The sequence below is a fragment of the Erpetoichthys calabaricus genome, chromosome 8, assembly GCF_900747795.2.
Source record: "Erpetoichthys calabaricus chromosome 8, fErpCal1.3, whole genome shotgun sequence".
In the NCBI taxonomy this organism is placed as follows: Eukaryota; Metazoa; Chordata; class Cladistia; order Polypteriformes; family Polypteridae; genus Erpetoichthys; species Erpetoichthys calabaricus.
In genome coordinates this window covers 60,808,428-60,835,453 of record NC_041401.2, presented here as the reverse complement: position 1 = coordinate 60,835,453, position 27,026 = coordinate 60,808,428, and the positions used below count along the sequence as shown (strand labels likewise).

Genomic DNA, 27,026 nt, shown 5'->3' with positions numbered 1-27,026 from the left:
CCACCTCTGAATGGCTGAAGAAAAACAAAATGAAGACTTTGGAGTGGCCTAGTCAAAGTTCTGACCTGAATCCAATTGAGATGCTATGGCATGACCATAAAAAGGCGGTTCATGCTAGAAAACCCTCAAATAAAGCTAAATTACAACAATTTTGCAAAGATGAGTGGGCCAAAATTTCTCCAGAGCGCTGTAAAAGACTCATTGCAAGTTATCGCAAACGCTTGATTGCAGTTATTGCTGCTAAGGGTGGCCCAACCAGTTATTAGGTTCAGGGGGCAATTACTTTTTCACACAGGGCCATGTAGGTTTGGATTTTTTTTTCTCCCTAAATAATAAAAACCACCATTTACAAACTGCATTTTGTGTTTACTTGTGTTATATTTGACTAATGGTTAAATGTGTTTGATGATCAGAAACATTTTGTGTGACAAACATGCAAAAGAGTAAGAAATCAGGAAGGGGGCAAATAGTTTTTCACACCACTGTATACTGTATATATACATATCTACTTATTGGCTCCTGTATTTAGGATATAGCGGGTTGAATAATGGATGGATGGACATTTGTATGCATAGCCCTATTTGCCCGTTTTCGTTTTTTTTCTTTCTTCAGTAATATTTCAGCAAACCCGGAGCTTGTCAGTTCAAATCCTGGTACTGACACCACTGTGTGACCCTGAGGAAGTCACTTCACCTGCCTGTGCTGCAAAAAACAAAAGTAATGTAACAAATTGTACCTCAGATGTTGCAAGTTGCTGGAATAAAGGCATAAGTAAAATAGATAAATATGTATTATACACATAGGAAGTATTAATTTATTTTCAGTCAAGTCATCTGCAGCAAACCTTTATAAATGAGGGTTTCTCCTTTTTAGATAGTGCAAACTGTTTCTTCTTCATTGAGGTTTTCTCTTGGAGAGCTTTTTTCATTTCATTGAAAATTAAAGCAGCAGCTGCCAAAATATGTAGCTTTCTTATTAATTTTTCAACATTGTGTAAAATAACTTTATAAAGTAACATAAAAGGTTTAAATACTGGTTATCCTTTTACACTAAAATATTACTAAAGAGATACAAAAAAAGTAAAATGCCTATGTTCTTTTTCTTTAAGGAGATTTAATATTACTGAAGAAAGAAAAAAAAAAAACTAAAACAGCCAAATGAGGCTATGCATACAAACTTCAAAGGTTTAAATAAAACAGAAATATACACTTTTATTTTTACTTGCTTAACTTGTGAAGGGTGTATCCTGTAGCAAAGCCCTAACTTTTTTCGTGAAAGCCCATTTCAGTCAATAAGTCTTAAAAACAGGTGTAAAGATATTGACAATAAGCTACGCAAACCCACCAAGACATGGAATCGTTTAAATCAAGTATCATTACATCTTCCTTTCTTAAAGAGAAGTAAGGCAGTACTTATAAGCTTACATTATATATTATATATATATATATATATATATATATATATATATATATATATATATATATATATGTATATCTATATATATCTATATACATCTATATATATATATATCTATATCTAAATCCCCGCGAAGTACTGCTTTTAAATTTTTATTAAGAAGAAAAGCTTTTTAAATTGAGGGAAAATATCCCAATAGCAATTTGTTAAGGATCTGTTTTTTTGTGAAGCAGCCTTAACACAGCTTTTCCGCTGTTTTATAAACGAACGCCACATAAGGTCTTCCTTTTTCGTTGCTTCGCCAAGGAAGGAGCCTTTTTATTAAATCCAAGGGTTCTTCGCTTTTTTTTTTGTTTGTTTATTGCAATTGTTATAGTTCTGTTTGTATACGACGTTGTCAGTTCAGCACTCAGGTTGTAATATGACCAAGCTGTGCAAGCTTACTGTTAAGAATGCAACGTATAGTTGTACATGAGAAAAGCAATATTGCCTCAAATCAATGGCAACCTTTTGTAGGTCTATGAACTTAATTTAAAGTTTAGGTTTACACGGTGCTTTCTTTATGAAGTACCTGCACTCATGAATATGTCTGTATGCATCAGTCGCTCAAATCCCCACGCTTTGCACCGGCGAAGTACTGCTTTTAAATTTTTATTAAGAAGAAAACCTTTTAAAATTGAGGGAAAATATACCAATAACAGTTTGTTAAGGATCTGTTTTTTTGTGAAGCTGCCTTCACTCGAGTGATCACTTCGAGCTAACTTGCTGGCTAACCATAAGCGTTACCTGGTAGGTAACCACCCATACAATCAGATTGTGAATCAGACTACGAATGCCGTGAATGTAATTACCCCGATCTACATGCTGTCAAATAAACGAACCACACGCCGTGGCGCAATTTTAGGGGCTTCGCCTCTAGTGCTGACGTCCGAGGTTCGATTCCCGTAAGGGAGTGAAGTGAGTGGGTGGTTACCTACCAGGTAACGCTTATGGTTGGCCAGCAAGTCAGGTAACATCAGCCACGGTGCCTTCAGTTGTGAGAAGCAGATCATAGAATGGATGAAAATAGTTTACTGTCAAATAATGCAAAGAGTACGCGACACGTCTTTCCCCCTTATTCTTGGCTCATCAGGCGTACACACTCACTGCACTCGCTTACGGTAATCGAACCTTGGACGTCAGCGCTAGAGGGGCTTCGCAGCGGTGAAGTATTGCTTTTAAATTTTAATTAAGAAGAAAAGAAAACCTTTTTAAATTAAGTCTTAAAAAGAGGTGTAAAGATATTGACAATAAGCTACGCAAACCCACCAAGACATGCAATCATTTAAATCAAGGCACGAGTCGAAAAACACCATCCCATAATATTAGTTAGCGATTAACACATTTCTATATGTATTGTAAGCATACAATACAACTGATAATATGTTGCGCTTATTTATCTGGTGTACTGACATTTTTGCGCGTTTAACGGCTGAAATCTAACGTTGTTTGTGCCCTTCAGAATGAAAAGAGTTTGCATTTACCTTTTTAATAAAAGGCGAGCTTTTAAGCCCGAGAAATCACCCCGTAAATGCACACGTTTAATTGCACATGTGTTAATATGTATGCTTAAACAGTATTAAAAGACACTCAACAATTACACAGTATTAAAAGACAGTCAACAATTACACAGTATTAAAAGACAGTCAACAATTAACGTCATTTACCTTCGTTCCCGCGTTTGACTTGTGCTGTAAATCTCTTCCTCGTTTTCAGTTCACGTGATTACGTAGGAGGCGTAATACGTGATGATGCAATACGTGACTCCGCCTCCTCCATTAGAGTATATGGACAAAAAACAGGTTCCAGTTATGACCATTACGCATAGAATTTCGAAATGAAACCTGCCTAACTTTTGTAAGTAAGCTGTAAGGAATGAGCCTGCCAAATTTCAGCCTTCTACCTACACGGGAAGTTGGAGAATTAGTGATGAGTGAGTCAGTGAAACAGGTTCAATTTATGACCATTACGCGTAGAATTTCAAAATGAAACCTGCCTAACTTTTGTAAGTAAGCTGTAAGGAATGAGCCTGCCAAATTTCAGCCTTCTACCTACACGGGAAGTTGGAGAATTAGTGATGAGTGAGTCAGTGAAACAGGTTCCAGTTATGACCATTATGCATAGAATTTCGAAATGAAACCTGCCTAACTTTTGTAAGTAAGCTGTAAGGAATGAGCCTGCCAAATTTCAGCCTTCTACCTACACGGGAAGTTGGAGAATTAGTGATGAGTCAGTCAGTCAGTCAGTGAGGGCTTTGCCTTTTATTAGTATAGACTAGACATTAAGCCCGTTACACTAACGGGTGCTAGAACAGTAGTCCATAAACATTAGTAGGAACAGTCTATTAAATGGCAAGGGACCTTTTACCTCATTAAATTTTTTCCGTAAAATGCCTGTAATTTTCTCTGACAGTAATACTGGCTTTGCTGTCTGTAATATGCGTTTAATTTTCTGTTACAACAGTGGGCAATCAGCAGATTCTCCCCAGCAACTGATGTAATGTGCGCAAAAATAAATCTACTTTTACTTTACCGGGTCAAGCTTCTTAATCGCAAATCTGACATTCTCAGAGTGAACACTTGCACAACAATGGGGAAGCTGGTCTCCGCGTCTCAGTACCCGATTGGATTTTTCGTGTTTTCTGTTTTAGGTCTTACCTCATTTACCGAAATCCGATTGGATCTGCCGCGTGATATTTTATAGGTCCCGCCCTCTCTGTCTTGTGTGACGCGTCAGGCGGCCTTTGAAGCATCTGCTTTGAAGCATCGCACCGTGCCCCGCGCATGCGCACTTCACCAGAAGACACACACACTTCTCAGCCAAGGGAGTGGGCTCACTCACAGTTTTGCCTAAGAACATAGCCATGAAAAAAGAACGGTACCAAAACATCCTCTGAGAGCAACTTCTCCCAACCAACCAAGAACAGTTTGGTGAAGAACAATGCATTTCCCAGCAAGATGGAGCACCATGCAATTAGGCAAAAGTGATAACTAAGTGGCTCAGGGAGACAAAACATTGAAATTTTGGGTCCATGGCCAGGAAACTCCCCAGACCTTAACCCCATTGAGAACGTGTGGTCAATCCTCAAGAGGCGGGTGGACAAACAAAAACCCACAAACTCCAAGCATTGATTATGCAAGAATGGGCTGCCATCTGTCAGGATTTGGCCCGGAAGTTTACCGACAGCATGCCAGGGCAAATTGCAGAGGTCTTGAAAAAGGAGGGCCAACACAGCCAATATCGACTCTATTCATAAAATGAATGTAATTGTTAATAAATGCCTTTGAAACTTAAGAAATGCTTGTAATTATACTTCAGTATACCATAGAAACATCTGACAAAAAGATCTAAAAACACTGAAGCAGCAAATTTTTGAAAAACAATACTTGTGTCATACTCAAAACTTTTGACCACGACTGTACGGAGCAAAATGCAAGAATAGATTATACCACTGATTAACTAACTACAGAACTATAACATATGAGGATACAGATTTACTCAGAGTCCTGGAGTCTTCAGCCAACAAGTCGTCTCCTCTCTATTGGCCATTCTACAGCTGTCAGTGCTGTGCCAGCCAATCTGTTGAGAGACCCTTCTATCCGACGATTCCAGTGCTCCTTTCTATAGTGAGTCAAACAATGACATGCGGCTTAGTACAATTATTGTGTTTTCCTTCTTCATCTTCTATGATTAATTTGAATATTATTGTCATTATATTTGTGGTGAAGCCTCAGCATTAGTATCAAAAAACTGCAAAACATCATCATGAGTGTTAATTTGCGACAAAGGGTGCTATAAAATTGTGACTCCATTCTTAGACATCTCATACACCTCACAGGGACTGGGAGTAGGATACTAACCCCAACTTATTCTCATGTTCTCCTCTGAGGTAGGACGAATTCTTATTCTAGTTGGTTGCCATGTGGGTGTGTATATGGATCCCAATGCCCCAGTTCAATGACGGAGACACTGTTGTAAAAATGGTACTGTCATTTGGATGAGACCTAAAACCGAGGAACTGAATCTCTGGTCATAAAAGATCCCTGGACATCCTTCATAAAGAGTAGAGTGTACACCAATGTCCAGGCTAAATTGCCCACCAAGGTTTAATCATTCTGGCCCCCTAATCATCCCCTATCTCTAACTGACCACTTCACCACCTAAAAGCTTATGTGTGGTGAGCATACTGATGCAAAATGGCTGCTGTCATAATATCCAGGTAGAGGCTACAAATTGGTGGCGGTTGAATTAACTTCCTGACTCTTTGTATAAGCACTTTGAGCAGTGAGAAAATTCTTTATATAAATTTAGCACTTATTATATTTTAAGTGCAATTCCTAGGAGTAATTCAGTGACGCTTGATAGATATGGGCCAAAGGAGTTCTTCTTTAGCGAAGACTTGGAGGCCCTCAGTTCACAGCCAGCCTCTCGGAGCGAAGATGTAAAACAAAAAGGGGTGAAACCTAGAGCTATTCTTTGCTTTTTCCTGCCAATAACTGAAATACATTTACCAGCTAGAGTGTTTTGAAAGTGCCCGTGCAGCAATAACACACTTTTCAAACATTTGCTTTAACGAGAGACCTAACCAAAGATTATTTTTGCTTTTACAAAAAAGAGAACCATTATACTGACAGAAAACATCCCGAGCAGTGAGAATAAACCTTGGGAGACAGCCATTTAAGAGTGGCTCCTCCTTCCCTGGAGATACACGCACATCTATCCGCTACAGCGTGAAACTGTTAGTGAGGATCTGTGCTTTATAGTATATCAATTTATTTTGTAGAAACTGATGAAGATGATGGTGTAGAGGTTTTGGATCCTTTGATCAAGAACTGATGCAATTGTAAAAGCTAAGGATAAGAACTGAAACTGAACGCAATAAGAAACCACCCGACAGAGTTGTCCATGAACTGAACGTGGAATACTTGTACAGCGCATGAACAGAAATATGACTCATTTTGAGAGGACAAGTTTGCAGATTTTGTTTTGCCTACAAAGAACTGAATCTGTCAAGTCAGGTTGAGGAGCATGCACTGGAACAGCGCATTGCCGCACCCACCACACGACGAAGCAGATTGGGATCCTGGTTGGCAACCCCCCAGGGAGACATGCGGTCCTCCGGAAATGACAATATATCTGATGCAGCCAGGTGTTATGGGGGCGTCCCCTTGGTCTGGTCCAACTGTTCGGGTCCTCAACAAAGAGGATCCTGCAAGCCAGATCACCCTCTGGGAATCACACAAGGCCATAGTGTCATAACTGATGCTTCCTCACAATGCAGGTAATGTGCATCATTCGGGACACCATGAGCAACAAAAAGTCAAACAAACGGTACGTAAGGATTCTCTGAAGAAACACAGTACCAAAGGAGTCCAGTCTTCATCTCAGGTCACTGGATAGTGTTCGTGACTCGCAACCATATAGCAAAACAGAAAGCATCAGGACTCCAAAGACTTGGACCTTGGTCCTTTTGCGCCACACACCTCTTTACAGTGACCCCCCAGTTTGTCCCAGTTTCTGAAATATAACTTGCCACCTTTCCCTTAGGCTCTGGCCCAACAAAACTAGCAGAAAGCTCAAACATTGTTATGGTGTCACCCATTATTAACATTAATACAGTTTTTAATTGACTGACACAGTTCCTAATGTGCTCAAAGTGTTGGTATCCGCTCGCTGCCAGTGGCTGATTCAGAGCTTTACCCACATATATTTATTTATGCAGTAGATTTCAGATGTACCTTCTCATTTCAAAGTATTAGTTACTTAGCTGTTTCAATCAATAACGCTAACCCTACACACTAAAATTTACTTGTGAAATTTTAGACTTAATTTTGTGTCAGTCTAAATACAGAAATGACATTAACTCGTACTGTAAATGACATTTTAGTATCTTCGGATGAAATTGTGTTGTTAGATGAGCACTGATCACTCTGTTCTGTTATACAGGTTTAAAAATGATATTGGACTCCCAGGCATCATCCTTGTGTGATTTTGTTCTTATTTATCAAAGTGATTTTATTATGTACAGAAAAAAGCTGGCAGTTTTTGGTCATTTAGAAGATTAAATATGGTGTTCTGCACAGCTCAGTACACACACCTTTTTTTTTTTTAGATGCTCCTGCTGGGAAAAACATTAAACATAGCACTTGCCTTCACTCCCATACAGCTTCTTTCATAATAATTGGACACTTAACGATAGTGTCTTTAATTGTGTCAACAAATTGCAGACTGGGTGACCGATAATTACTTATTAAATACAGAAAAAAACAAAAAAACAAATGCCAATAATTCTGGGAAATGATGTGGATAGCAACATGCTTGTGTCACATGTTAAACAAGCATGTCTAAATGTTACTTTTTCTGAATTAGGATCCAGCCTAGAGGCATTTTGACACCAGTCTGCTTTTTAAAAACACACATTAAAACACTATCTGAAACCTGTTTTTCCATCTTAAAAATACTGGAAAATGATGTTTTCTAAGTATGGGTGATACCGAGAAATTAATTCATGAACGGACTTCCTAGTAGGATTGACTACTGCAATGTGTTATTCACTGGCTGTTCAAACCATTTTACATGCAGCTTTCAGTCAATTCAAAATGCTGCTGCTAGAATCATTAAACATACTAAAAAGTACGACCGCACACATTCACTCATGTTTTTTGGCTATTCATATCAACTTCTAGCATGGATTTGATCTGATATCCTCCTCCTTACATATTCGGCTTGAAATGGCCCAGGATATGCTCAACTACCAGAATTAAAATCATTACATACAAACAATAGCTAGTGTACTACTAAAGGTTGCAAGGATCAATAAAACACTGGGAGGCTAAATCTTTAGCTCCAGGGTCCCAAAGCTGTAGACTGATCTGGCTTCTTATATAAGAGATGCCCCTTCAGTCTTAGCTTTCAAACCCACTCTGAAGACTCACTACTTTAGTCCAGCATCTCCTGACTAAAGCTGCTGATTAGCTGTTCTAACTACATTTGTTTGATGGGATATTTGATTAAAAAATAAAATAAGCAAAGGAATTCGCCATTTGACAAAACTAATTCCTATCTGAAAACCCCTTTGCAAGGCAAATTTTCATAATGTGAACATCTAATTACCATTAACTGAAATGAAAAATCATTTAAAACAATGAGTGTGTTTACATGCACTTTAAAAACCCAGTAATTCACAGAAACTCAAGTTTCTAAAATCCCACGTAAACCCTTATTCCCACTAGGAATGGGTTATTGGTCTCTGAGAAATCTGGTTAACAGACAGATTTCTACGAGAATAACCTGGTTATGTGAACATGTAAACCCTTAAATGGGTTACAGTCAAGGATTTCATAGTCACATATGTCCATTGCAGTCTACTCACCAATGCATGCGTTAGTTTCAGACGTTTTCAACGGCGACATGTAGAAGCGTCCACAAAGATTTTCCTGAAGCAAATGTTTGGACAATTGCATTTTTCCTTCTCCTGGTTGGAATAAACTCTTAAAGCAGAAAATCTATCTTTGTGAGCTGAACATTCAGTGCACAATTTTGGGAGCAGCACTGAGGGAATAAACACAATAAAAGAAACATTCCTTGTGTAGCCAGATTACATTTAAGAGTAATGAATAACCTAACACAATACTTATTTTATAGATTTAAAAATACTTGCATTATTAGAAAAATAAGAGCAGAAAAGAATCCGAGAGGGCACTTATTAGAACACCATGGCGTAATGAGCTTTAAGGTAACAGTGCAGCAAGTGAGCGCCTCTTGGAGGGGAATGTGGTATTTTTATGGCATCCAGTTTTGCTCCCATTTTCTTAACTACAAATTTCTGAGATGTTGTGCTAACAGCTGTCAAATTAAAAAAGAGGCTCAAATAAGCAAACAGGTTAAAAGAACATTTAGAGGCAGTGTGGCACTACACACTCAGGGCTGCCTAATTTTCATTTCATACAGGTACCAGTGTCCGTTTTCCTTCCCTAACTAACCTTAATTGCACACATTTGACCAATGGATAATCTACAGACAAATAAGAGGATACAAAACTCTACTAAACTGCTCATGACTGAAAGTGTTCCTAAGTATATGTTTGATATTTTCAAGTCTTTTTAATGAATGTTTTTATAGAGATCCTTCCAGTGTATATGCATATATAGATGTAGTGAATTACAAAAAAAAAAATAAAAATAAAAAAAATCTTAAAAACCATTTGTACAAATGCCACTTTAACAGTTTAGCTGATGATAATGCAAATACTATTGCAAAAAATCAGGCTTCTTCATTTGAAGGACAAACCCATCACTTGGACTATCAATACAAAACAATGGAGGTGTATAATTCAGTTCATGGAGGAAGGATTAGGGACCAAGTTGTTCACAAAAGTGAAACTGCCTGAGACCCTAATGAAAAATACTGGACATTTGGTCTAGCAAGATGAAATTTCAAAAATCCAAGTAATAGGATGATTCAAATATAAGAAGACAATGCTCATGATGGCCACAAATTGCAAAGAAAACAATGCAAAATCTCTGCAAGAAAGTCTGATAACTGTATAAAACTTATAATTCGGAATGCTGTATACAGTGCTGAACATCCTTTATTACTCTCCTGAACTTTGAATGTTAAACGGAAACAGACCAAGACACAAAATAAAATAAGTTCAGAGTTTATAAATTAAAATGTGTCTAGGGCAAAGAGTGCATGTTTTCATCACGAAGAGGAAAAAAAAAAAAAAAAAAAAAACCATGCTCCCCAGAAGCCAAAAAAGCACTAAAGATCCTGCATCATTCCAGTTTGGTGAAGATCAGTAGAAAACACAAATGACCAACTGCAACTGGAGAAACAATGTTAGAAAGTTTATATGGCCAGTGAATTTAATATTCCCAAATGTTTCTCTGAAATTGACTGCTGTATCAAGACGCATGCACGCATATTCCAGCAAGTGATTCAAGCACTGCTTACACTGTGCACAGGAAACAGCAACTTCATCTTGAAAGTTCAGTGGCGTGTATATCAGGATGCAGCATTGTAACAGTGTGCATTACATTGCAAAGTGTTAATTACTGTGACACTTTAGGAATTTTACATTTTCATTTAAAAAAATTGGCTCTCTTAAAAATAAACCTCAACAGCCATTTAGTCCAATGAAATTCACAGGTCCATTTGCTTGAGGCCAGCATGCTATTCACTGATGTATTCATTTTACTTTAACAGTCTTGAACATCAGTAGCCTGCTGGACCACTGTCTCAAAAACAAAAATGTTTTGAGCTCTAAAATCCGTAACAAAACCACCAATGATATTGTCCAAGTTCAGTAGATAAATCCCTTGATTTGTGTCTACCGGTCCATTTCATCCAATAAAGGTGTGGCATCTCCTGCAATGGACATAGGTGTGCTCTCTATCATGGGGCTTGGAGAAGGACGTGGAGTTAATCGGGCTTTCTGCTTCCTCCTCTCTGCTTCTTTCTCCTGTAACCATTGTTCGGCCATCTTTCCCCAGTCCACAGCTGTATGAGAGCTTGTTCTGTGTATATATAAAAAAACAAAAAAAAACAAAAAAAAAAAAACCATGGTTAGAGGACAAGCTTGTGCTTCTATGACAAATGCATTCAGCCACAATTTCTTAGCACTAAGGCTAAGCTAAACTACTAATTTTAAGACTGGGATTCAAAGTTATCTAACATAACTTGTATAATAAATAAAACATAATAAACTATTTTGTTCTGTAAAGGCTTATCATTAAATTTTCCTTTTCATTAATTTTACATATACAGTATATTAACTTTCTAGCCAAAATTTTCAAGCATTATTAAATTGAGTTTTTGTTTGTCACTGATTTAACATTTAGAGAATGTCCAGACCAGGTAATAGTGGTGGTGGGTATGTTGAGTTATGCTTGATACTGAATATAAATGCTGCCGTGGTCTTAATATGCAGTTATAGTAACAGGATATCAAAAATATCATAGGGTAAAAACAAACATATAATAACTATAGTATAATGTTAACACTGAAATAGTTGGGGAAAAATCCAGGCATTCAAACCGAGTGCTTTGCTGCACCTTTTTGCGTTTTGTACTATACATGGTGATATATGGAAACTTCCTGGTTGAGTGGTCTATATGCGTAAGTGCACACAAATTGTAATGAGAAGTAGAATTACAGTAACTTGACTATTTTGTTCTTGGGACAGCTAAACCACCATTCACAACTTCAGAGGAAGAACACACCAGTTCAACAGCTGCAATATAATCTGATCCCAAGTGGCCCTTTTAACAACATATAAAGCTGCTTTGTTTATTGGTTGCTTTGGCAGCTGATTAGCATGTCTTGTGTCATGTCAGAGATCTCAAAAGGAGTTAACTGCAAACTGTAAACACTCTGTTTGAATTACATTCTTGAGGGTATCTGTGGTAAATTTTAAGACTTTCTTCTACACGCACCTTGGTCATGTCTCTAATAAGAGACATGTAATAAGGTCATGTCACTTAATAAGAGCAGAGTAGTAATATCCATAAAAAATAATAAAAAAAATGATGTTAATTCTTTAATGTCAACACTGATTTGTATGTATCCATTACTGGACAAAGCAGTAAAATGTTAAAGAGACATATACTAGAGCAGTAGTAACCCCAGTGTAATGAATCATTTCTCTGACAAACTGCTGTGTGGAATTTGCATGTTCATTCAGCTATGTACTTCAACTTTCCTTTCATATGCCAAAGATGGGTCTGCTAAATTAATTAATGCCTCTACACTTGCAGACACAAGACAGTGTGGCCACTATTGTAGTTGAGATCTGTTCAGGGGTGATAATTTGCATGCACTCAATGCTGATAGGACAGGCTTTAGTTCCATCAAACTCATCTCTTGCCTTATTTTCTGAAGCCGCTTTTTCCTGGTGAGGGCTGTGGTGGCAGCAGGCTAAACAGGTCAGCCCAATTTTCTCTGTGCCCAGCTACAGATTACATCTCTTCCTGGGCAATTCCCAGGCATTCTCAAGCCAGCTGAGAGATTTAAAACCTCCAGCGTGTCCTGTGTCTGCTAAAGGGTCTCTGCCCATTTGGACATGCCCAGAGCAGCTCTAGGGAAAGCTGCCCATGTGGAATCTTTACAACATGTCTAAACCACCTCAACTGGATCCTCTCAATCCAGAGGAGCAGCAACTTTATTCTGAGACGCTACCAGATCACAGGGCTTTTTAACCTATTAGCACCACCAAACTTGAACAATAAAAATGACTGAGGAAATGGATGGATGGACTTTTAATATTGTGTTAGTAATAATTACTTATGCACAATTTTAAATCATTTCAGTTTTTCTTTTTTTCGACACCTCCTGACTCACTGGTATAAGAAAACCCCCATAAATTACATAGTTTGACTTGTCCTGATGTCTAGTTATAGAAGATATTGAGTTTTTTGGGATTCCTGCTTCTACGTGAAGTGAAGTAAATCATTACATTTTTTTTTTTTACACCTATTCAGACTTTTTACATATTTGGAACACTATGAACTTGTCTACTGGGCATGTTGCTATAAAAAAAATAACTAACAAAAATTCATACCACAAAGTTGTATTCTGTAATACTGAAGCCAGCACTTAGACTCACTATATTAAAAGTTATTGCACTACACAAAAACTTTCCAGCTATCCCAGTTTTAGCTTTATCAATTCTAGATTACTGGAGGTACATGGATGGGATATGAGGTCAGAGTAGGTCACAGAAGCATTGAGCATCAGAAAGGACCTAATACTTGATGGACTACCAGTCACCATGCTGACATACGTACATAGCCATGATCTCTCACACAGGGCCATTTAGTATTGTCAATTAACCTAAGCTACATGTCTTAGGTTTATAGGAAGAAAGCCACAATGCATGGGGAAAAGCCTGTGTAAATATGCAGCGAGGGTGCAAACTGCAAGGGAGTTACAGCTGCCATTGCTATTAAAATATGCAGGAAATGGCCTCCTTTCCAGATTTTTCATTGTCCAAACTTGAATTTCACCAATTTACGCTACAAACCACTGGAGAGAAATGAACTAGTTTATCTGCAATAGAAGGTAGTAAAAAGTAAAGCTACTATAGTTGTCTGTCACATGTACAACTTCTGACTTTTTTCTTTTTGTGCAAACCTAAATTAATTGTTGTGCGACATATGAGTGGGAAAAAAATTTCAAGTTATCTTATTACAATTGGTTATGATGAGTATTTTTGATATGCATAGGAATGGCATTTCTGCAAAAAATCTGCAATAATTTACATTGCAAACTAAACAGCTTTGAGTAGCAATAGGATCATTTTTGGAGGAAAAAAACAACATGGAAGAAACTTACTTGGGCTGCTGTCTTTGTCTTGTTGAAGATGATGATGATGATGAAGCATGCCCCTGTGAGGACTGAGGAGTAGCACTGCTGGGGTACTGAGGTGTTGTCATTGTCTGCTGACTAGGTGTGGTGTAGGAGTAGCTAGGTGTCATCAGTGGCGTAGCCACAGGCTGCTGAGCTGGAGTAGCAAACACCTTTCAGAAAAAAGAAAATATAATTAAACACAGATACAGAAATAAGAATAATTACAGTCAGTTCTGTTCAACATTTTTTTTCTTTCTGTAAACAAAAAACACTTAAAAAAATACATTTTGAGGCCTGTTAACACCTCTTGATCGGGACAAGGATTCAAACGGTCCAATGGTTAAATAACCTAGCTGTAATAACCATTATAAACTGCAGCACACCATTTCCTTCAAAATAAAAAATTTCTAATCCATTAATCTGACAAAATGGCAGAGTCCTGAACATATTACGGTTAAAATCATTATGAAATTAGAAAACAGCTTAAAAAAAAAAAAGTGAAAGCAAAAACTAGACTAAAGTACCACCAACTAAATTAAGATTTCACATAATTTATAAAGACTAATATACATTTAAATACATTAAAATAACATATCAAGAGTATAGCATAAGCACGCACATGATAAGCACTGCTACCACCACCACTGCCACTGTATCCATATTGACTGGACGCCCACTGAGCTGGAGTAGAGTTGGAGTTCTGACCATGTCCAGTTACGGCTGCAATAGCACTGAACATTTGAGATGTCATGTTCTGAGGAAGAGCGTTCACAGCTCGGGTCAAATCTGAGAAAAAGAAAAACAGGAAGAAATTAGTAAGCAATAAGATCACATGAGAAGACCAAATTGCTAGGACTGTACATGAAAATACATTACTTTAATACAAAAGAAATGTTTCATCTTAAATTAGTGGGGGAGAAAATGTTAGCATTCTTTGCAATTCTATAGTATCTGTAATGAGATGAACATTGTGTTTACAAGTTTCTGATTAATACTGTACACTTTGAATAAAACCTTAAAAAATTCCAAGTTCTTAGGTTCTTTCTAACTACGTTATGCCTTTCTTCTTAGTAAGGTGGTTTTTTTTTTTTTTTTAATTTTGTTTGTTACGTTAATTACCTGCAATGTTGATATTGGCTGGAGTTGTTCCAATAGATGCTGGAGTTCGTGTTCTACTGCTGCTACTAGGAGTAATGCCTAAACAAACAAAAATCAAGAACAGAAACAAATTGTTCACAAATTTGATTCTCTCACATAGAAACAAAACATTTCCCTCAGCACAAGTTAGGCAATTCTAGCCAATAGTTTACAGAGTGATTTTTACAACATAAATACTTATTTGCTATATAAAACCATGCACACTCAAATACTAAAATGACATCCACTTTAAATATTTGTTAATATTAAAGTGCCCTGCACTGTTACACTGCTTTACATTTTTGTAGAAAAATATCACAATTTGTATTTTTCTCACTATTTTAGTGATAGAATATTTTCCATGCTGAATTTTAGACTGTCTGGATATTAAGACTGAATAAAGTACACCTTCTGCAATTTACGAGTGCAAAGGTTTTCAGACACTGTGCTATATTAATGTTATTTTTACTTGTTGCATAAATAAATAGCTATGAGGGTCTGAAATAAGAAAAGACTCTAAAAGGCGATAATTTTACTCTGAAGGGCATCTGTAAAGACTCTGGCTTCCCTCACATCACTTTTTTTGCAACATTTTAACATCCATTAGGAAAAAAAATGCTGTAAAAGCCATTCACCTTTTCATCATCTATAACTGAAAATTAAACCTTTTATTATTACATTTATTTTCACAAAATGGAACTAAGCAGATGACAAGAGGTCTGGTTCAGCAGTTGCTCTGTAAAGACATCCAAAAACTAAACAGCAGAAAGGAAAGAAGAAAATTTGATGCTAATCCACATTGGGGGAAATCAACTGCAAACTGATATTAAGAGAATGTGAACAGTTATTTTTCTTATGAATCTAATTGTGGCCTCATGTTCTTCTTTATCTAAAGCTCGTTTATCAACAATTATATAAATATTTGCATATCAGAATCATAATTTGGCAACTTCTCCAACTAAATCCTATACAAAATTTACATTTTACTTGGTATCTACTCATTTTTTAGAGGTACTGTCTTGGCAACCAGCTAATACTACATGAATGACATGCTAATGTAACTTATATTTACAGAATTTCCACATTTTATGACAAACTTTCAACAAATTAATATGTGTATGTATATATATATATATATATATATATATATATATATATATATATATATATATATATATATATATATATATATATATATATATATCTATATATATATATATATATATATATATATAGCACACATATTATATACATATTACACACACACACATTTTTATTATTATTATTTATATAATATATATATATATATATACCCAATATTTGGTGTGCCTATACGGCACATATATATCTAATATTTTGCTCCAAGAGATTAAATATCTCATGTTGCAATGATACTTGCTAGATTATTTTGCTCAATTCAAGATAACTGGTCTTAAGATATCTAACTTAGATATAAAAGTGTAATTCCAAGACAATTTCAACTTAAAAAAAGCACAACTGTGAGAGAAAAGCCTGTTATCAACTACAGCAATGAGCATAGCAGGACATGTATTCTTATTTGAAGAACCAAAACTTTCTAGGTTTGTCTTGTTTTAAGAAATGAGTAAGACACAACCCCGAGACTTAAATTAAACTCGTTTTATTCCAGAAAGGTTTTAGAATACAACCTTGATTTTGTTAACAACTACGACATTTCAGATTAACACTTGCCTAATTCAGTGGTCTTTCTCTGTAACTAGTATGATTTAACAGCTGGATTCCCTGCAAAGGGTAGTGCTTTATTATATTCAAATGGTAATATTTTTCTTCAACTCAATATGGTTTCCACATTTTAAAATAAATGACCCTTGTATAAAAAATGTGTCTGGTGGTTTGATGCATGAGTATTTTCACTGTGTCAAATAAATGGCTTAATCCAAACAGTGTTGCTGGAATTTATTGACATAAAAAAAGTTCAAGAATTTAGGAATCTTTTAAAGTTTTATATAGTTCAATGATATCCCCATGGTAGTACTTCACAAGAATATACATTTTGTTTTTCAGTCATATAGTCTCACCGGAATTAAAATTAACCAGCTTCATAGCATCAACAAAACGGGTGGATTTATCCAGGTTAGGGATTTTAATTTCAAATGACAAAACATCTCTATCAAAGACACAGCATCATGAACTTGAAACTCCAAACAATATAATGTGTAGTGTTGATATGGTTCAAAAGTCGTTTTAAACTCAAAGCCACAAACGAGCAGCAAATAAAACAACGCCAAACAGCAAAAAGCACGAGTGCTGAGCGACTGTAGCTGTTATGTGATGTAATATACAGGATCATTCCATTATTTTAGGAAAATAAATTAGTTACGTCAATGACATTGTTGAGTATATGAAAAGCTAACAGCATACAGTAATCTCTCCTCCATCGCGGGGGTTGCGTTCCAGAGCCACCCGCGAAATAAGAAAATCCGCGAAGTAGAAACCATATGTTTATATGGTTATTTTTATATTGTCATGCTTGGGTCACAGATTTGCGCAGAAACACAGGAGGTTGTAGAGAGACAGGAACGTTATTCAAACACTGCAAACAAACATTTGTCTCTTTTTCAAAAGTTTAAACTGTGCTCCATGACAAGACAGAGATGACAGTTCTGTCTCACAATTAAAAGAATGTAAACATATCTTCCTCCTCAAAGGAAACAGAGAGGAATGCAAACAAATCAATAGGGCTGTTTGTTTTAAGTATGCGAAGCACCTCCGGTACAAAGCTGTTGAAGGCGGCAGCTCACACCCCCTCCGTCAGGAGCAGAGAGAGAGAGAGAGAGAGAGAGAGAGAGAGAGAGAGAGAGAGAGAGAGAGAGAGAGAGAGAGAGAGAGAGAGAGAGAGAAAAACAAAGTCAAAAATCAATACGTGCCCCTTGAGCTTTTAAGTATGCGAAGCATCGTGCAGCATACTTAAAAGCTGCACACAGAAGGTAGCAACGTGAAGATAATCTTTCAGCATTTTTAGACGAGCGTCCGTATCGTCTAGGTGTGCGAACAGCCCCCCTGCTCACACCCCCTACGTCAGGATCACAGATAGTCAGCGCAAGAGAGAGAGAAAGAAAAGTAAGTTGGGTAGCTTCTCAGCCATCTGCCAATAGCGTCCCTTGTATGAAATCAACTGGGCAAACCAACTGAGGAAGCATGTACCAGAAATTAAAAGACCCATTGTCCTCAGAAATCCGCGAACCAGCAAAAAATCCGCGATATATATTTAAATATGCTTACATATAAAATCCGCGATAGAGTGAAGCTGCGAAAGGCGAAGCGCGATATAGCGAGGGATCACTGTAATTACATTGTAAAACAAAAACAAATAGTTTTTTTTTCCCCAAATATAATATTCAGTGCTCTTTTTACCCCTTCTTTGTCATGTAATGGAACATACCTTTCTTTAAGCATGCGTAAACGCGTTCCCTGTGAAGCGTCCTTAGCTTTCCCGTGCATCAGATGTTACATTTTGAAACGTTCTCACCGTAAGGTTATTAACAACGTTACACAGTTAGCTAAAATACTGCTTTGCTCTTCGCAGCTAATAAGTAACATATTTACACATATAAACCAATGGATTCACTTGATGAAGTCATACTGGAAATATTAAAAAGTACGTTTCTAATTGACATTTACTGTTGCTGCAGTGCATTCTGTTTTTATGAATCCACAAGAATTCACCTGTCCACGTTGATACCTATAATCATTACGACACAAAACAGAAGTAGTGGGGCAAGCTAGTTTCATGTAACCATTACATAAAATTTAAAAAATAAATGCAGGTGTTTATGTTATAAATATTTATTTTTTCATTTCCGGTTTTCACCTTTGCAATTTATCCAGCAAACACTGGCCTGAATTATAACTTACACTGCATGCAGTTGTTGCATTCGAACATATCGGTACATTTAGCGCTTCTCTTGCCATTTTAGGCAAGAGTGAGACAGTGGTCTTTATTACTTTAATGGCACAGGTGAAGGCCCCAGTCTGAGTAAAATGTTAACGCCCTGCTAATTTTATACACTCGCAAATTAAGTTAGTAAGTCATATGTATTGTGTCCTTGATCAGGCAACACGGTAAATACGCCTCTGTAGGATATCTCTACTTGCCTAAAACCTCAGTATGATATACTTGTTCAAAAAGGAAACAAAATGTAAAACATTTATAAAAAGGTATCATGATTTGCACTTGTACCATCTTTCAAGAAACTCTTAAACTTATAAAAATTTGTAAATTTAGCACTTAAAGCCTAAAACCTGAGTTGGAAATGACTGCCGGTAATTGTGCAGATGACGTCCAAATATGAATGAATGACTGGTCTTGTCTGTTGCTTTCAAGTTACAAATGTTACAGAAGATCTCTAGGGACTCTCATGTGAAGATCTGAACATTTCCTTCGAAGAAAACCTCGTGGCCAGCAGTACATCAAGAGGTCAGCATTATTTATTTATTTTAAAGATATACTGTTGAGCAAACAATGTAGTTATCACTTTTGCTATGTTCTTTTTGTTGAGATTAAAGGCTTCTGTAGCAACATTTATGTCAGAAGTGTCCAGGTCCTGATGATATTTGAGATCAAGCAGGGGAGAAATATAAATGAGAATAGGGAAAAGGAGGACGTTTATGATATGAAAGTGATGACAACATAAATATATATTTATAGATGTGGAAATTTGAAGAGTTCTTCTCAATAAAAATTTTCCATCCTCTTTAATAAAACCCCTGTGTGCGTCCAGTGTCTGTGTGTGTCTTCTGGTGAAGTGCGCATGCGCGGGCACGGTGTGATGCTTCAAAGACCGCCTGATGTGTCACACAAGAGAGAGGGCGGGACCTATAAAATATTGCGCGGACGATCCAATTGGATTTCGGTAAATGAGGTAAGACTTAAAACATAAGGCACAAAAAATTACATCGGGTACTGAGACGCGGAGACCATACTCCCCGTAAGAGGTGGGATTAGTGTTTGTTGTTGTGCAAGTGTTCACTCTGAGGATGTCAGCTTGGCCCGGTAAAGTGTAAAGTGTCAGTCGTTGAAGGGGTTTTCCTAAATATACGAATTTTCATAATATTACAATAGGATGGCTTTTAAAAGTAGATTTATTTTCGCACACATAAAATCCGTTGCTGGGGAGACACAACACATACAATAATCAGCTGCACACCAGCACAGATTAAAATACTTGCTAGGGAACTGCACAGTACTTGCTGGAGAGACGCAACAGGCACGACATTACATCAGTTGCTGGGGAGAATCTGCTGATTGCCCACTGTTGTGACAGAAAATTAAACGCATTTTACGGATATCAAAGCCAGTATTACTGCGAGAGAAAATTAAAGGCACACAATACAGTGACGCATATTACAGCCACATACAGGCCAGTAAATATACAGCCATTTAATATAGACTGTTCCTACTAATGGTTATGCACTACTGTTCTAGCGCCCGTTATTGTAACGGGCTTAATGTCTAGTAATTCAGTAAAAGCAGTTTGAAATGTCACCTGAGCACAGGACAGCTCATGCATCCATCAAGGCTGTTTCCCAAACATGTTCACCTCAACATATGAATCTTTGTGTAAACACATATTTATGTATGTTTGTCATTTATACAAAGTCTATATTAATTTTTTAAATGTTTTGATAAACTTTATCATGGCGCCAGAGAATGATAGCGTGTTACATGTTAATTAGCACACAGAAGTAAGAATTTCACAGTACTCATGTAGCACTTATTTAGTTCAATACAACATATTGTGAAAATACTCCATATCAATAGATATCTGAGCACATATCGTTTCTGTGTTTTATCAGGAAGTAAAGATGATGACTACTATCTTGTTTTTGGTTACCTAAAAATTTTAACAATGAAAATATAAGCTGTCAGATATTTGAGCAATGCTGTCTTTAATTACTAATTTCATTTACGTTAAATAAAAGTAAATATTTTATTTATGTCAGGCTTCATCAAATTTCATAATTCATAAACAGTTTATTGACAACTGGTGACTATATTCAATGTCCTTTTCCTGTATTTTTTAACAGGAGCTGCAGTTTTCTGTGCAGCAAGATAACTTACAAGACAGCTGCACATCTCCCTCCTCTTCTGAATGCAACACTCTAAAAAATGCCAGTTTTTCACCTACCCATCAATCCAGTGAGCAAGGATATTCCAGAAAACTTTTAAGAGAAGCCGGCCCCTCTAAAATCATTCAACCAAGCCCTGAATACATACTTCATAGTGACAGTAAGTTGAAGCAGGTCAGAAAACACTGCAGCGCATAGGGAAAGAGGAGCATTGTATTCTTTCAAAAGATCTGCGCTGTAGACTAATTAGAAATACAGTGACCAACATAGTGCCCATACGGAGGACAACAACAAAGAAAGACAAATATACCTCCAAACATGAGGTTTCTTCAATGGCAAAACGTATTGTCAAGTATTATCCAAAGCTATGTGCAGCTAAAGATCAAAATTCATGGGTGAGTGTAAGTAACTAGTTTTTATAGGGGTTTTAGACTGGGCAGTCACACCTTGTATTCACTTGCACACTTTTTAAAAGAGTGTAATCTCATTACAGTAACCTGAATTTAAACAATTCCTGAACAGGCTACAGAATATCTGCACACCTCAGAAGCGACAGGACTGTATGCCTCAAATAAATAAAGAGATGTCTCTGCATCACCACTGACAAGCCTGATGCTGATGAAGTCGAGAATTCAGGCGAGGCCGATTCCACTGCATCTTTGGTGAATTCTATTGCTTCAGCGACGCTTGTTATTGTGTCACCTTCTAGTCGTACCCAAGAAGTTACAGCAGAGAAAGAATGTGAACCATCTGGTAAGTGCACAGTAGAGATGGTCATATCCCATCTTAGTTCAGACTGTTTAGAAAACACAACTGATTGGATTATTCATTTATATGTTTTTGCAGCTGTTGACACAATAGTTGATAGCCACTAAATACAGGCCAGGCACTACAAAATACTACAGGATCTTTACAAGAAACCAAAGCCAAATAAATTTGCAGTTACCTAGCTCCTTGATCATGAATTTAATGCACAGAGGTCATTTATAGATTGTATTGGAGGCTTACCCATGCTTTAAAGAACTGGACCATGTAAGTACATAAAACACAGATATTTGACTGAAATATTTTTGAAAATGGATTCTTAAAACAAAATGTGCTGACTTAGAGTGTGCTTATTTTATAGGTAATGGATCAAATACGTTGTATTCTTAGTTGGAATAATCTTAACTACATCGCAGAAGTTAAGAGCAGATGGACCAGTTTTTATGGAAAAGCACAGCTGTATGGAGTAATGAAGATCCTGAAGCCTCCACATATGCACGATGATGGTAACATTTGTCACGAATATTTTATTCAAACTCATTTTATAGTTAGTTATGCACTTTACCCAGTGTTTCAGCATGATAGGCCTAAATGAAAGTCAAATTGAAGTTGTTTAAAGTTATGATATTTTGCAGTTGATGCTCAAAGGGTTGCACTTTTGTTTTTGCCATTTTTCCCATAAAGACCAAGTCTATATTATAGTAAGCCAAACTTTGAGAAATTTTCATGCAAAATATTATTACTGCTCTCTTTGCCAGTAACTATTGATTTGTGAATGCCAGGTTCCCTTTTCTTCATTGTATTAGAAAGTTGTACTGTGTTATACTGAAATAAAATTTTCCCTTTAATTATGTTTTTAAAAAGCCATTTATTAACATTGCAAATAGTTTTGTCTAGCATCTTTTTAAGACACAACAGAACAATAAACTGACTGACACTATCCTTTATTAGGTATAAATAATGAAGAAATATTTTAAAGAATACTTAAAACTTTAAATATGATCTATGTAAGGTTCATTTCAATTGTTCGTTCATGTTCTAGCATATTAGTAGGTAAAAATAATACCAGACATCATATCATTTTTGTTATAAATCATTCTTAATTTAAAGCTTGCTGTAAGTTGTTGTTTTCATTAAAAGGAGAATGTTTGAGTTATATTAGAACATAATGCGAAAGATATTTAATTTTTTTTTTCTTTCATTAGTGAAAAATGCCATCGCCATGTTTAGAGCTCTGCCATCCATGTTTCCTTCACTTTCTCTACCCCCAAAAAAGCTGGGAAACAAAACATGAGGCATTAGTTCATGGCTTTAAGGTAAAACTTTGCATTTTTACATTGCTTAAAGGAAAAATAAAGACAGTTACTGCAATTCTATCCATCTGTGACTGGCAGCAATTTTCAGGGTTGTTTTTAATGTTAGCTACAGGAATGACATACATTAAACGGTTTGATTAAAAGGTCTCAACAGAATACAACAATCTTCAATTTTTAGTGATTTCTTTGCAATTTCAATTACAAGCTGTGTATAACTGCTTCTGTTAAAATTAGCACATTAATTCAGTATTATTTAAATAAGTAAATGTATCATAAATCTGTATAGGACTACAGAGGATAAAATAAATTCAGCCTATTTTCTTTGTTGGTTTTTGTTTGTCTTGAAGACCTCCGAGAATCCTGATGCCTTTCTACAGCAAAGACTGACCACTGACTAGCGCTGCCCTTATTGTGGACCAAGATAAGTGCATGCTAGCTATTGGAAGTGACCATTTCACAACTTTCCCTCAAGAAATGTTGCAGGAAGATATCATGTACCTTATGGCATACTATTATGCACTACATCTAACATATCCTAAGTGCATTGCCGCCGTCCACTCAGCAATTCAAACTGAAATATTACTGGACACAATTTGAAGGGAAAATACAAATATGCTAGAAGAAAAAATGTGTGAGCCAAATTTAGAACAGGAAATGCATGTCTATGATGACTGTATATAATTACCATTACCATATTTGAAAATCAATTAGATAAATTGTAGATAATTTGATATTTTGTGGATTGTAACATGTTAGGTTGTATTTTCTTTGTCTTGTTTTTTGGCAAAGTTACCACTGTTAAAATTTTGTTTATGTAATTAAGTTTGTTATGCATTTCTGACTGTGACAAGACAGTCCTGAACTACAATGTACAATAGTGATATGGATATGACGTTTGTGTTATATACAAGGTAATCTTCAGCTTCAACTAATTTTCATGTGCTTATGTTTTTCTCTGTTTCTGTATTGTAAACACAGCAGTAGTGCTGTTGGATACTGATGTAATACTTAAATAAGGAGCAATGCTAATGATTATGTCTTTATTGTAAGTTATATTATCAATTCAGGAAGCCAACATACAGTAATCCCTCCTCGATCGCGAGGGTTGCGTTCCAGAACCCCCTGCGAAAGGTGAAAATCTGTGAAGTAGAAACCATATGTTTATATGGTTATTTTTATATTGCCATGCTTGGGTCACAGATTTGCACAGAAACACAGGAGGTTGTAGAGAGACAGGAACTTTATTCAAACACTGCAAACAAACGTTTGTCTCTTTTTCAATAGTTTAAACTGTGCTCCATGACAAGACAGATGACAGTTCCGTCTCACAATTAAAAGAATGCAAACATATCTTCCTCTTCAAAGGAGTGCGCGTCAGGAGCAGAGAATGTCAGAGAGAGAGAAAAAAGCAAACAATCAAAAATCAATAGGGCTGTTTGGCTTTTAAGTATGCGAAGCACCGCCGTATAAAGCAGCTGCAAGGAAGAGAGCAATGTGAAGGTAGTCTTTCAGCATTTTTTTAGAGGAGTGTCCGTATCCTCTAGGCCAGTGTGCGAACAGCCCCTCTGCTCACATCCTCTCCGTCAGGAGCAAAGAATATCAGAGAGAGTGAGAGAGACAGAGAAAAACAAACAATCAAAAATCAATACGTGCCGTTCAAGCTTTGAAGTATGCAAAGCACCGTGCAGGAAGCATATCGCTTGACAATGCAGCCACATGTAAGCCCAGCAAGGATGGCAGCAATGTGAAGGTAGTCTTTCAGCGTTTTTTGAGGAGCAGCCGTATCCTCTAGGGGTGCGAACAGCCCCCGTGCTCACAATATATTTCAGGAGTTTTATTTAATACGTAATACGCACTCTGGTTGGGTAGCTTCTCAGCCATCTGCCAATAATAATAATAATAATAATAATAATAGCATCCCTTGTATGAAATCAACTGGGCAAACCGACTGAGGAAGCATGTACCAGAAATTAAAAGACCCATTTACCGCAGAAATCCCAAAACCAGCAAAAAATCAGCGATATATATTTAAATATGCTTACATATAAAATCCGCGATAAGAGTGAAGCCGCGAAAGTCGAAGCGCAATATAGCAAGGGATTACTGTATATCAGGAAATTATATATTAATGATGTGTCTTGAATGTAGGAATGAATTCCTAATTCAAACCTCTGTTAAAATATTTGGTTTCAATTTGAAATGAAGACCATCCTAAAAGGAGAGCACTGTGCTACTTTTACCTTATTCTTTTGTAGTTGGACTGAAATTTGTTGCATATATCATGCAAATATAGCTTAGTATGTGTTGAAATGAACTACTTTCAGGATTTTTTTTAAAAATCCAAGTCAATATATCTCACCCCATTGGCATATAATTTTGCTTATTTCAAGCATTTATTTCTTAATAATCGTATATTTTTTTCTTATTCTGTGATTTTTGTAAAATAATTTTCCTGTTTTAAGATATATGCTCCGAGATTAAATATTGGACTACCTATTTCAAGATGAGCTAACTGGTTTCAAGTAACAAGACTTTCTTTCTCCACTGGTATTAAGAATTTTCCACTTATATTACTTCATTTTTCAGTGTGCTAAAATTAAGAATGCAAAACAACAATTAAAAATTATTTTCTAATATTCAGTGTATTTCCACTGCAGAAAGTCTAATCTCAAATAATTTGTCCTAAAAAAACAGCATTTTCTACTTATTTCAAACCTTTGAACACCTATAAGAGCTTTCTTATTTCTTGATGGGAACAAAATTATTTTAAGATTTCCTGGCAAGTAAAATTATCTTGCTGCATGGACAGATAATTTCACTAATATTAAGTCATTTTCTCCTGAAATTCAGTGTTTTTATTTTATTTCTAGGCTAAGTTTTTTTGCAGTGTACCCTTTGCCTTCAAACAAGCATCAGTTCTTATAGGTACACTTGCACAAAGTCAGGGATTTTGTAGGATTATAGTTTGTTATACCAAACAGGTGCTAATGATCATCATTTTCATATGTAGGTCGAAACACAGTCATTAACTGAATCAAAAACAACTGTGCAGGAAGCTTAAAACTGGATGAGGAATAGCCAAAGGTGAGGTTGTGGAAGATAATTTCATGTCACAGATCATACTGAGCACAGCAACAATACACAAGGTAATTATACTATATCAGAAAGGTCTCTCCCAAGCAAAGATTTCAAGTCAGAGCAGGGTTTCAAGATGTGCTGTTCAAGCTCTTTTGAAGAAGCATAAAGAAATGAGCAATGTTGAGGACCATAGACACAGTGGTTGGCCAAGGAAACTTGGTGTGGCAGATGAAAGACACATCATACTTACTTCCCTATAAAATCGAAAGATGTCTACCAGAGACACCAGCTTGGAGCTGGCAGAAAACTGTGGGACCCAGGTACACCCATCATCTACTGTCCAGAGAAGACTGGCCAGAAGAGGTCTTCATGGAAAAACTGTGGCCAAGAAGCCTTACCTCCAAAGTGTAAACAAGGCCAAGCGACTCATCTATGCAAGAAAACATAAGAACTGGAGGTGCAGAAAAATGGCAGAATCTACTCTGGACTGATGAGTCAAAATTTAAAATATTTGGCTATAACAGAAGGCAGTTTGTTTGCCAAAGCGCTGGAGAACGGTACAATAATGAGTGTACGCAGGCAACAGTGAAGCATGGTGGAGGTTCCTTGCAAGTTTGGGGCTGCATTTCTGCAAACGAAGTTGGAGATTTGGTCAGGATTAATGGTGTCCTCAATGCTGAGAAATATAAGCAGATACTTATCCGTGTAATACCATCAGGGAGGCATCCGATTGGATCCAAATTTATTTAGCATCATGACAACGACTCCAAGCATACAGCCAATGTTATTAAGAACTATCTTCAGCGTAAAGAAGAGCAA

At 36.6% G+C, this 27,026-nt stretch overlaps 1 protein-coding gene across 1 annotated transcript in view; it reads right to left on the bottom strand.

The window, feature by feature from the left end:
• Window positions 1–9,533: 9,533 nt before the first annotated feature.
• The window catches only part of supt6h (SPT6 homolog, histone chaperone and transcription elongation factor), a 99,234-nt gene continuing 81,741 nt past the window's right edge, over window positions 9,534–27,026 (bottom strand). The window contains exons 34-37 of the mRNA XM_051930547.1: window positions 14,923–15,000; window positions 14,423–14,589; window positions 13,789–13,973; window positions 9,534–10,973 (exon numbers count right to left, since the gene is read on the bottom strand). Of these exons, the coding sequence (XP_051786507.1) occupies window positions 10,787–10,973; window positions 13,789–13,973; window positions 14,423–14,589; window positions 14,923–15,000 (617 nt within the window). The 3' untranslated portion in view covers window positions 9,534–10,786. The remainder of the gene's footprint in view (window positions 10,974–13,788; window positions 13,974–14,422; window positions 14,590–14,922; window positions 15,001–27,026) is intronic.